This window comes from Meriones unguiculatus, chromosome 10 (genome assembly GCF_030254825.1).
Source record: "Meriones unguiculatus strain TT.TT164.6M chromosome 10, Bangor_MerUng_6.1, whole genome shotgun sequence".
Lineage (NCBI taxonomy): Eukaryota > Metazoa > Chordata > Mammalia > Rodentia > Muridae > Meriones > Meriones unguiculatus.
Genome location: NC_083358.1, coordinates 43076793 through 43089159, shown reverse-complemented (window position 1 = coordinate 43089159; position 12367 = coordinate 43076793). Strand labels below are relative to the sequence as shown.

Below are 12367 nucleotides of genomic sequence, written 5' to 3'. Positions count from 1 at the left end.
TTCGTGCACGGCTGGGGCCCGAGGTGTCATTGAACACGCATGATGCCTTGGATACATCCCCAGCATGGCTGAACTGCACAGGAAAGACAGCAGCCACAACCGCCTCTGACAGCTTAACCACAGCTGCAGTGTTAAGTTTGGGGGTCAAGTGGTTTGTTTGGGAGTGATTCCTCAGGCACCCCTGGGAAACAGGCTGAAGGTGTGCTCTCGAGCATTTTTTCTTGTGAGCACAGGAAGATGCTGTGGTGTCCAGAAGCAGCAAGGAGTATACTTCCATCAAGGAGATGAGGGACAGGGCAAGACAACAGAGTATGACCAAGAAGCCTGCCCTGCTCCTTCAGAACCTGCACAGCTCCTGTCCAGGCAGTGGGAGCCCTCCCTCTGACAAGATCCTGTCAGAACCCAGCACCCAGCAGGTGCTGTCTGCCTGCCCAATCAGAATGCTGTGCCCATCCTGCTTTAGTTAGTTCTTGGGAAGCAGAGTCCAGGGAAGGTTGTGCTTTGGGTCCCATCGAGGTAAGCATTGAGGTGAACCTGGGCTCAAGTCTGACCAGTAGTGCGGAAGAAATGTGTTGCATTCACATTTGGAGGTGCAGGCTGTTATCATATATAAAGATACAGGTCTGATACAAAGAGGTTTATTTAAGGGCAGAGTGGGAAAGACAGAAAGACAGTGGGAGAGCATAGGAGAAGAGAAAGGGAGGATGGGTAGAGCACCCCATTCAAGAAAGTTAGGGAGAGAGCAAGAGAAGAGGGAGACAGACAGAGAAAGACATGGGTGGGGGTCCTTTATCCAGAGCCCCTGGCAGCCCATGCTGACATCAGAGGTTGCTAGGCAACCTAGCCTAACATAAGCCCCTCCAGATGCACCTGGTTCAGTCATAGACTCCCCAGACTCTGGCATCGGAACCAACCCAGAGCAGCAGTCTGGATTTCCAGAACCAGAGAGAGCGAAGCCATGGGCAGAGGCGTGGCGCCTTGGGAAAGCCAGCTAGAAAATGGCATGTGTGGAAGCAGCCTTGTACCACCTGCAGCCTCTGACCCTAGGCGGATCCTTAGAGATGCTGTTCTGGCCTGGTCCCAGCTGGGAGGGCTGTTCTAGAAAGCTGGGAGTTCATGTCTTCCTTCTCCTGCTTCTTCTCTCCTGGGCTTGTGAAGCTTGCTCAATATGGAATGGCCTAATTATTTCTTTCTCCAATGAAGAAGGTGTTAATTGAGGCAGATCTATTTCTGCACCTGGCCTCACCCAGGCGGAAGACAAGGAAAGAATGTGTGTCTATCAGCCACACACAAGAAAAACCCAAACTTAGGGCTCAGACGGGCTGTGTGAGGTTTCTGGGGTGTTTTTGTTTTTGTTTTGTTTTCCCATCCAGGGCTGGCTTGGCTGGGGTCCCAGTGGGGTTGTGGGGGGACAGATGTAGATGGAGCCATGAAGGACAGCAACCTGGATTCAGGAGATGATCCAAAGAGCTCCCAATTAAGACTAGAAGATGTGTGAGTAAGAGACAGATATACACAGACGCCCCGGCAGCAGGGCTAATTTTAAAATATATTTATAGCTGAATTTCTCCGACTCCGGATGGCTTTGTTTCTCGAATCAACCCTGGGTTGGCATCGCCGGCTGGGGTTGAGGGGGCTGGGGTCCAGCACACCTCTGGATGCTGCTGCTAAAGATAGGCGGTTCCCAGGCACAGGCGCGGGGAGCCCACTTCCTGTCACCCACAGCCGTCCCACACATGCATAGACTCCAAGACAAAGTGGAACGCTTCCTGTTTTCCAAGAGTTTCCAGAATCCTGGATGAACAAGACCCTGGCTTGCAGACATTTCTAGGCAAGGAGGCCGATGTGCAGTTGTCTCCATGCTTCCCACCCACAGGAAAATTTGGAGGGGGCCGGGGAACACCAGAATTAACCCAGTGAATACAATGGGCTTTAAGTGAATCAGATTTGGACTAGAAGTGGGGCAGAGAAGGTTCTAGAGACATAGATGGTCTTCCCAGTAGGCCCGGTGTAGAGTATTTCCTCAAAGCATTAAGCTTTGAAGAGTTCACTCTCCTGCCGTATTACTGTGTATAAGTCAAGTGCAATCTAGCTACCTAAACCAGAACTGAGGCCTTTTGTTGCTCGTTTACTGTACATTTTGTTGTGTTTTTATTTTAGTTTTTTGTTGTTGTTGGTGGTGGTGGTTTGGTCTTTATCTTGTTTGGTCTTTGTCTCACTGTATAGCCCAGGCTAGCCTGAAACCAATCACGTTCTGACTTCCTGGGTGCTGGGGTGACAGATGTGAGCCCCGCACTACCCCTGGCATACTCCTCTCTGTCGACAGGATGCATCCATCAAATGGGGGCTGCACAGGGTCCCCCTTCCCTGCAGTACAGCCAGCCGCACACAGGAACTGGATTTTGTTGAATGGAAACCGGAGGGGTTCTTTTCCACACTTGGCTGCTAGTTTTCTTTTCAAACAGGTCATCTTTGTTTTTGAGCCTTCTCAAACCAGCCATCCCAGCTGGGGAGGTTGAGGCAGGGAGATCTCCAAGATTTAGAGCTACACAGTGAGTCTGTGGGCAGATTGAGCCAGGCGTTAGCTCTGGGTGCCCCAGCCCTCCCCTTCACTTCAGTATCAGGATCTGGATGTGGCCTGCGAGGCCTGCTCCTCCCCTTCAGGCTGTCTTGGGTCTCTTGGGTGTTGAGCAGTATCTCCTGTCATTCGTGATATGGCTTCATTATCTCCCGGTAGGGAGGGAGAATGCTCTGTTCCGATCCTACCGTCGGGTAAGGGTGGGAAATGTGTGCACCTGCCCTCACGCCATGACCCCACACCTGTCTCAAAGATAAACACTCAGCAAGGCTCTAGAAACACACCAAGATGGCATGCATTTTGTGGCGCCCTGGTCTGACCCTTGCTGCAGATCACAAACCACATCTCAGTAGTTAAAGGCAGGAAAGATGCGGCAAGAGCATGCGGAGTCACACGGCTGCCGATCAAGCCCAGAAAGAAAGAGCCACACACCCTTGGGAACCAAGAGGCATACTTGCTGTTTGCAGATGGGACTGTCTGGTATTGGGGATTCGCCCCCACAATATTCCAGTGACCCAGGCTCGCTTGGTGTCGCGGCCAGTGATAGGTACATGCAAAGTGACCTCTCTTCCCTTCTCTCTCAAGTTCCTCCCACACACACACACACCTTGAAGAAATATTTCTTAGTTATATAGTTATATATTTCTCCATGGCTCAAAGGAGAAATAAATGGAAATTGGGGACGGTGAAGAGACACCATGACTGTGGCAAATCTTGGAAAGTATTTAATTAGGGCTAGCTTGGTGCTAGAGAAAGAGCCGAGAGTTCTACATCTAGATCAGCCGGCAACCAAGAGAGAGAGTGACTGGACCTTGCCCGAGCTTCTAAAACCTCAAATCCCACCTCCAGTGACACTCTTCTTCCAACAAGGCCTCACCTCCCAGTGGTGCCACTTGCTAGGGACCAAGCAAACGGTCTCTAGGGACTGTTCCCATTCAAATCACCACAGGGACTATTTTCACAATATTTAATAATAACCAGGAAGTGTTTCTGAGATATAGTCAAAGCTGCACTTGAAGGCAATTTGTAGCCTTAAAGAAATGACTCAGTTTCAACAGGTTAAAAATAGAACAAACCCTGGGTGGTGGGGATACACACCCTTCCCAGTACTCAGGAGGCAGGAGAATCTCTGACTTTGATGCCAGTCTGGTCTACAGAGGAAATTCCAGGACAGTCATGGCTATACAAAGAAACCCTGTTTCAAAAAGAAAAGAGAATTAGATTGGTGGAAAAGAGGAGAAAAAACAGAGTTGAAGAATCTAGTGATGCAGGCAGTAGTTAGAGTTTGAAAACCAAACACTGACTTAATTTCATCCCAGTAACCACTGTTTCCCATCCTCACTTGATTGTCCCTTCTCGTCCTCCTGATTCCCAACCTTTCTCCTTTCTAGACGACATCCAGGGTGAGTCGCCAGCTCCGTGTGGGACAGAGGAACCCGCCCGCACCTGCCCCAACGGGACCAAATGTCAGCCGTACTGGGAAGGGCCCAACAACGGCATCACTCAGTTCGACAACATCCTGTTCGCTGTGCTCACTGTTTTCCAGTGCATCACCATGGAAGGCTGGACTGATCTCCTCTACAATGTAAGTGCTGCTGGAGCATGCACAGTGGCATGGGGAGGGGAGCCCCAGCGAGCTCCAACACCTTTCCAGGTGGCACAAGGCCCAGAGCTCTGAAAGCCCCAGGGCAGGAGCTCGCTGGCCTCTGGGAAGCCCTGAGCTGCGGAAGTCTAGGTGTTACCTAGACAGCTTCCTAACACTACCTCAGCTGTGCGTTAAATATGGTTTTAGTGTGTGACCTGGAACTCGGCCTGGGTGAGCCGGTTGGGACCATCCTGCCCTGAGCATGACCTTCCATGACATAAGGAGTGTATGGACCAGGGGAGTGACTATGAGGATGTTGGTGTCCAGTTCCTAGACCATGCTAAGTTATCTGGAGCCCCAAGATAACTTCGTCTAAACTCAAACCCATGCATTTCTGTGAGATCCTTCCCTGCGTGTTCACGTGTCCCTTGGCCCCATTAGGCAGCCACCAGTACAAACAGGGCTGCAGCTTGGGCACACACAGCAGACTTTCCACACATCTACACAAACCAATCACAGGACAGAACTGTGAACAGAAGCAGGTAGAGAGGGGCCAAGCCATAGGTACAGACCATGGCTGGGTCACCCACTCTATAAAACACAACGGACACCCAGATTCTAGAAGCGCTAAGTGTATTCAATTTGGTTGGCTTTGAAATGTGTACACTTGGGAAGTGGCCCCTCCGCAGCAGGTCTGAGGAGGTGCCTGTCCTTCCCTGCCTTCCCTCTGCCTTAGTCGCTATCCCTCACCTCTCGTCCATGAGCCCCTCTGGGCCTTGGCGTATCTTCCCAACACTCATTTGTGCCAGTCCAGTGCAGTCAGCCCTCAGCCCTCAGTCAACCACGAGTCATTGGTTACAGAGCCCCTCTGACACGGTGGTCCGGGGCTGCTCACGGTCCCCACATGAGATGGGGTGGAGCCTGAACCCCGCCCCAGCTCTCTAAACCATGGTGTGCCAGCCTTGGCTACATCGGGGCTGCAGACACGCTTCATGCTGTGAAGCTCAGGGCATGGGCAACAGGTGCTCTGAGCAGCCCCAGGGCAGACTTGTGTTGTTTTCTGAATATTTCTGACCACAGATATGAGGGGCTGACAGCATGAGAAGAACCAGATCTGTTGCTTTGGCTGGAGATGGTTCGGTAAATAAAGTGCTGTCTCACAAGTGTGAAGACCAAGTGTGAATCCTCAGGTAGATGCTGAGTTGTGCTGGCCTGCCTGTACCTGTAGTGCTCAGGAGGCAGAGCTGGGATCCCTGGGCACGCTGGCTGTCTAGGCTAACCAAGCTCCAGCTTCAAGCGGACTATCGTCCCCGCTCAGTACTGAAGGGCTCGGTGTCAGCCAAGTACACACTGCACACACTACACGTAGTTTTTAAATCTGTATTGTCCATCCTAGTTCCGTAGGGTCACCCCTACACCTTTCCCACCACTCCTCTCCTAACAGCATATTCCTGTGGCAAGCCAGGGTTCTTACTCTCTGGAGAGTAGCCTAGTGTTGCATTGTCTTGCTGCCCCCAGTTCACGCACTCTCCCTTAGACTTGCCAGGGTGCTCCCCCTCTGGAGCCATGAGCGTTGTTGCACTGTGGTTTCCATACTTCTGTCCATGCAGATGGACTCTTAAGGGTCTGCGTCCCCAGAGGGGGATTACAGAGTCCAAAGCTAAATGCATTCACAGAGTTGTTTTTTTACGAAACGGGGTGAGGGTGGGGACACGGCTCAGATGGGAAATACCGGCCACTCAGGGATGAGGACTTGAGTTTGACCCTCAGAATCCATGTAGAAAGCGGTGCATGGTAGCTTGCTCTCGTAATGCCAGAGATGTGGAGGCAGGAGGACCCCTGGTACCTGCTAACTGGCCAGTCCAACCTAATCATTGAGCTCCAGGCTAGTGAGAGACTTGGCGTTAAAAATAAAAAGGTGGACAGCACCTGTGGAGCAATATCCAAAATTGCCCTGTGTCCTACACATATATACACATAGCCATGTGCATGCATGTAATACTCAAACCATAAACAACACATGCATATACATACACACACATACTTGAACACATAGGCAGATACAAATGCACACCATGTGCATATACACATACACATGTGCAGGTACACACATGCATATGGATGTGTTATACACATACATCTAATGCCTGCATATGTGCACGCATTTATATATAGAGACACATGCGCGCACATATATGAACAGCAAAATGAAGGAAAGAATCAAGTATATTGCAGTTTTTATATTTGGAGCTGGCATTTGCTGCTTTGTGGGTTACTCTCCCTTCAACCTTCCTCCACCCCTTTTCTTCTTCTCTTTCAGCCCCCTAACACTAGATGGGAGAGGAAAAAAGGAAAGAGATCCCTGAATAAAGTCAGGAGTCAGAAGGGGGTGAGGCTGCTGTTAGACTACTTCCTGCCAAGTAGGAGTGTCCGCCTCCTTGGGGCAAGTCTTTGCCGTCAGGATAGCTAATTTCTTCTGGTTGTTTCTTCTTTGCACATGACTGCTTAACAAACCACAAGTCTCATGGTCACACAAGTCTCATGGTTTGATGGTACTGCAGAGTTTCAAAGACTTTGTGTAGCACTCAGACTTAGCTGCTCTCACAGTGACACCTGCAGTTGCTGTAATCAGTAAGTAATAGTTTTGTAAGTAACTGAAATCCTCAACCTCCGCGTTTGGTTCAACCCAACTTGCTGCCCATTGTTAGTAATTCCAGAACAGCTTTGTGTTTGGGACTGGAGAGACGGCTCAGGGGCTAAAGCACATACTGCTCTTCCTGAGGACCTGTATTCAGTTTTCAGCAACCACATCAGGTGGACTACAACTGCCTCGCTCCAGGGTGATCTCACACCTCTAATCTCTGTGGTGCTTGCATTCATGTGCACATACTCCACACACACATAAATAAAATAAAAAAAATATTTTTTTAAAAAACAAAAACCAGGCTTGTGCCAAGCATTCCATGCCTATAATCCCAGTACTAAAGAGACAGAGGGATGTGGGTCTCTGTGAATTTGAGACCAGTCTGTTCTACACAGTAAGCTGCAAGCCAGTCAAAGTGAGACCCTGTCCCAGGGGAGAAAAAAAAAAAAAAAAAAAAAAAAAAAAAAAACAACAACAAAAAACAGCCTGTGTTAAGATGTGTCTTTGTGGTTTTGGGTACCATCCTCCAGAGGAGAACATACTTATGGAGGGGGAAGTTAATCTATTGAGTCTCCCAGACAATCGTAGCAAACAGGATTGATTCTAATCCAACACTGGTAACTCTCCTTGCAGCCATCCCCTTTGTCTTCTTCCGTATGTGTTTATTTTATTTATTAATTTGCATGTGCATTCTCTATCTCTCCCTTCCTCCTTGCCCTCCTTTCATTCTCTTCTTTCTCCTCATCCTGTTTTCCCTTCTTCCTCTTTTACTCCATTTCTTCTCTTCGGTTAATGGCAGTGAAGAAATGGCAAAACTGTTTATTTTCTGATAATAAACTCACACTTCTTGAGAACTGATCACAAATGGCAGGGATGGTCTGTGGCCTAATCCTTTTCTCATTTGCAGATACCTGTCCCACTTCAAATCACGTGTCTCTGGGGGACTCATTCATTCACCTGACAAGCATCATCTAGTGCCTACTCTCTGTGGCACCCTGTGAATGACTACTGTATGCGTGTTTGTTGGCAACACCTCCTGGGGATGACATTTCCGGGCACTTCAGAGTAGTTGGCATGCTAGTGGGTGAAGCTGCTGAACATCAGATCAAAGACTGTGGGCAAAAGCCAGCTATTCTATGCTCGGGGTGGGTCACACAGAGAGAACCGGACTTCACACCAATAAGGCACTTGCCTTGCTAGCAGGAGGGCCTGAGTCTGATCCCTAGGGAAGGTGACTCACACCTGTAGCCCCAGCCCTGTAAAGGCAAGGCTAGCCTCACCTACTTGGGCAAACCCCAAACTAGTAAGAGATGCTGTCTAAAAGGAGGTGGACAGTTGTGTGGTTTAACAATACCTGTGGCTTCCCTCACCCAGCCACACATGAACATACATGCATGTATGCACACATTAAAGAAAATATATAGATGCGGTACATTTGAGGCATCATGAGAGAGTCATATGAACCAAAGGAAGTGAAGCTGCCAAGGGTCACAGACTGTCAAAGGGACAGGTGGAAATTCTCCTGAGAACCTAACAGAGAGGACAACCCAGGCAGGGCCCTGTCCAGTACAAAAGCCCTGAGACAGGAATGTCCCTCGATGTTGTGAGGAACACTTCAGCTACGCAGTAGGGGAGCAAGTGGAGGTAGGAGAGGAGCCAAGGAAGTCGAGGTGGTAACAGGCCAACAGATGCTACAACTCATTGTCCGAGTCGCAACGGCCTTAAGAGTGGAGAAAAGGATGAGAAAAGGCTGTACCCACAAAAAGTAATGTCAGTCAGGAGTCAGTGCTGACAAGTATAAACTGTGGCCTTTGGCCTTCCTCAAGGTCACTACCAAACACTGGCTTGTTCTTGGTCAAATCCATCTCATCTTTATCTCAGAAACTGTGGAGTTGATTGTTTTCTTAAATTGAGGCTTTTGTTTTGTTTTGCTTTGTTTTGTTTTGTTTTCTTACATCTTCTGTTTTGTTTTTTGTTTTTTGTTTTTTTTTTCTCAATGAGCCAGGCTCAAAAAAAAAAAAAAAAAAAAAAGAGGGAAATAAACCATAAGGCAGAAGGCACCTAAGGATTTCTCTGGGACTCAGCCATTAATTCGCCTGAAGAGTATTTATCAAGTGTTCACAAAGCACCAGGCGCCACGCTAGGACTCAGCACTGCTCATGATGAGTCAGAATCCTCGGGCTCAGGGGGCCAATTGTTATCATCAACGTGAGCCACAGTGCGGCCAGAAGTGAAACGAGCTAACGGCAGCTGAAAAGAAGAGTGGCGGGGTAGCCCATTTTGCTGCCCACCTGTGTGATGCGGCGCTGTTAACCTCTCCTAGGAAGACAAACAGATGTCTGCTCACTCCAGATAGGGAACCCATAACAAGCCAAAGGAGCGATTCCACCAGAGTCCAGTTGAGCAAACCAGCAAATTGATTAGGGTTACTCACAAGTGTATGGGTGTGACAATACCTACATGAATGAGGGAGCAAGGGCATGCCGTGATGGTGAGTGTTGTCAACTCAACAGGACATCACCTAGGAGACATGCCTCTAGGCACACATGGGAGGGACCATCTTAGGTTCACTGAAGAAGAAAGCTCTTCAGTGGCCACCACAGGGAACAAACCATTCCTGAGCTGGGATCCTGCAGGGTATGTAGAGGAGGGAAAAAAAAAAGGCAAACATCTGTCTCCTGGTTGCAGTGTGGCAGCTGCTCCTAGGCCCTCCGTGAGGGACTGCCTTGCTGACCTTTGAGCTGAAACACACTTTCCCCTTGGGTTGCCTTTGTCAGATTTTTAGTATGGCAACTGCTTGCATGTAACATGTTGCCCAAAACAGCTGTTGTGTTGAGGATGTGATCCCAACTGAGAAGCTGAGAGTGAGGGTGCTGGCCACCTTGAGGGGTTCATCTGTGGGTGAACTCAACCTGGAGAGGCTAGGTGAGGAAGTAGGGCTTCCTTGTGTCTCTAAAAGACATGTCCCTCCTTCCAACAAGTTTGGTGGCTGAAAACAATGGAAATTTCTTTTGTCCTAGCTCTGGAGGCCAAAGGTCCAAGACCAATATGCCAGCAGGGCTGTGCCCTTTCAGACCCTGGGATGGAATCCTTTCTGGTCTCCTCCCTGGCTGACGCTCTTCTATCCCTGCCTTCACCTTCCTCTTGCCTTGTCTTTCCTTGTGTGTCTGTCCCTGTGTCCTGACTGTCCCTCCACAAGAGGACACTAGTCACAGGATTAGGGCCTGCCCTAACGGCTTGACCTGGGACCTGCAGACTCTGGTGTCACTCACTCTTCTGTCTTAAGACACCTTCACAGGTGTCCATGAACCACAGGACAGTGAGTATGTGATTTTGCCCCTCTGGGCCTTGGTTTCCCACCTGACAGGACAAATGATTATACACTCTTCCTTGGAATTCACAAGAGGATTTTAGTGAGTTTCAGTAGGTCAAAATTGCACGTGTGACTGTGGCACAGCCCTGAGAGGGAGCTCAGTGCAGACAGGTGGAACTGAGGAAAGGGGTAACCCATGACGAGGTGACGCCCTTGTCATGAAGGGGCCTCTCACCATCCTCCACCACGCCACTTTATCCCCATCTGAGCCACCATGTGACAGCCCAGAGCCCTTCTTCTAGCTGGCTGCTGCTGGCTCTGGCTCCCAGTGCTATATTTAGCCTGAGGAACTTGAACAAGAAGCTCTCAGCTCCACGGTGCCAAGAGGAACACAAAGCCGTGCTGCCTTCTGTCCAGCAAATTCCAATGACTCCATTCTTTCTTCAGAATCTTTCAGGAGCAAAGCGCTGAGATGTGGGGACTTAGCAGAACAAGGGTGTGGACTAGGGTCTCAGACATTCCTTTTCTACAGGACCCTGTCTGTGTCCATGATTAAAAGTGACTTCGTTTTAATTATTTGAGTAAATACATGTTGGCACACTTTTTAAAAAAAAAAACTTTTATTTACATTTCTTATATCTCTTTCTCCCTACTCCATTCCAGTACTTTCCAACACCCCAACACCATGTAGGAGAGAGAAAGGGTTAGAGGGAGAGGGGGTGCAGTTCTCTTAGCTGCTTCCTGCTCTTAGGGTCGTCAGGTTCCTTGGAGCCAGTCTAGTCCTCATTTCAGGAAACCTCCAACTTCTTGTCTCACAACAGCAACCAGGAGCCTCGGGAAGAGGCGGAAGCAGCCTTGTTCTTTCTCAGAGCTCCTCCACACTCTCTGGGCTCTGGCATTTATTCCCTCTCCAGAGTCCTCAGATCTAAACTATCTGCAGCTGGTAAAGAGCTCCTCTCAGAGCCTGCACGAGGCAAATAGTCTGCTGCTGTGGGCCATCTGAATCAGTCCCACATCCCGCACCTGGGATTAAAACAAAAACATGTTTACATCCACAACAAACACATTAACAATAAATCTAGTTATGTAATTATTTGTTTTCTCGTATTGCAAAAGATGGAACCCAGGGTATCATGTGTGCCAGTCTACTGCCGAGCCACACTCCTAGCCCTGTTTTAACTTTTTTTTTTTTTTTTTTTTTTTTTTTTTAGTTAGGGTCTCACTATGTGGCCTGGCTTGCCTGGACTTCACAATGTAGATGAGGCTGGGCTTAAAGGCACTTGGTTAGTCTTTGAGGCAGCCTGTGCTCCCTGGGTTGATCCTGGGCTCACGGCATCCTGCCTCAGCCTCGAGTACAGCTGGGGTCACACCTGCCTTCCCACCATAGTTAGCCCTTTCTTTGCATTCACGCTGGGTCTGGCTGCACGGTGTTACATGCTGTTGTGTGACACTGTTCGTGGAGGGATGTAAAAAAAACATCTACCTTCTTCAGATAGGGAACCACAGTGCAGATACCACCAAAGTCCAATTGGTGTACCAGTAAGTTTTATGGGGGTTACTTACAGGTGCAAATATGACTCAGAGACCGCTCCATCACCAAAACCCATCCCAACAATGACGACGGCTCAGAAACGCTGGGAACCTGAAGACCTGGAGCACACTGCACCTGCAGCGAGGTCACAGGGGGAAACCATCGCTCAGGCATCTCAGTTTGCCGAAGAGTCTCTCAGCAGCCCGTAACTTAGCTTCACTGGGGGAGAGAGCGGCCTACTGAATCTGATCAGTTTCAGGGGCTTTCTAAAGCTTTTGAGTTGTTTGTTTCCTGAGCTTAAGGAGCTTTCCTCAAAGATGGAATGTTTCACCCCCCCCTTAAAACATCACATGTCTTATTAAGAAACTGCAGTGGCTGGTTTTATCTCAGAGCAAACTGCTATACAACACACACACACACACACACCACATATACTGATTATGGGGTCACCCGTGCCTGCTGCTGTATGTGGAGATTTCTGCTCGGCATTGTTGTGGTGCCGGATCCTGTGGCAGCCCATCATCTGACAAAGTTCCTCTCCTGTGTACTGCTGTAATGTTGTAGTTCACAGCCTGGGGCGTTCTTCTGTTCACTGTGAACATTCTTGTGCGTACCTGGAGTGATCACAGGTTCATATTTCCATTGGGTAACCATCTGGGATTAGTATGGCTAGAGGTGGTAATGCATTAGTTAGTTTCAGTAAAAGCTGTTGGACT

At 49.1% G+C, this 12367-nt stretch overlaps 1 protein-coding gene across 7 annotated transcripts in view; it reads left to right on the top strand.

Annotated features, from left to right (window-relative positions):
• The window catches only part of Cacna1a (calcium voltage-gated channel subunit alpha1 A), a 214131-nt gene that overhangs the window by 98631 nt on the left and 103133 nt on the right, over positions 1-12367 (top strand). For all 7 annotated transcript variants that reach the window (XM_060392361.1, XM_060392357.1, XM_060392356.1 and 4 more), the window contains exon 6: positions 3970-4163. In XM_060392361.1, the coding sequence (XP_060248344.1) occupies positions 3970-4163 (194 nt within the window). The remainder of the gene's footprint in view (positions 1-3969; positions 4164-12367) is intronic.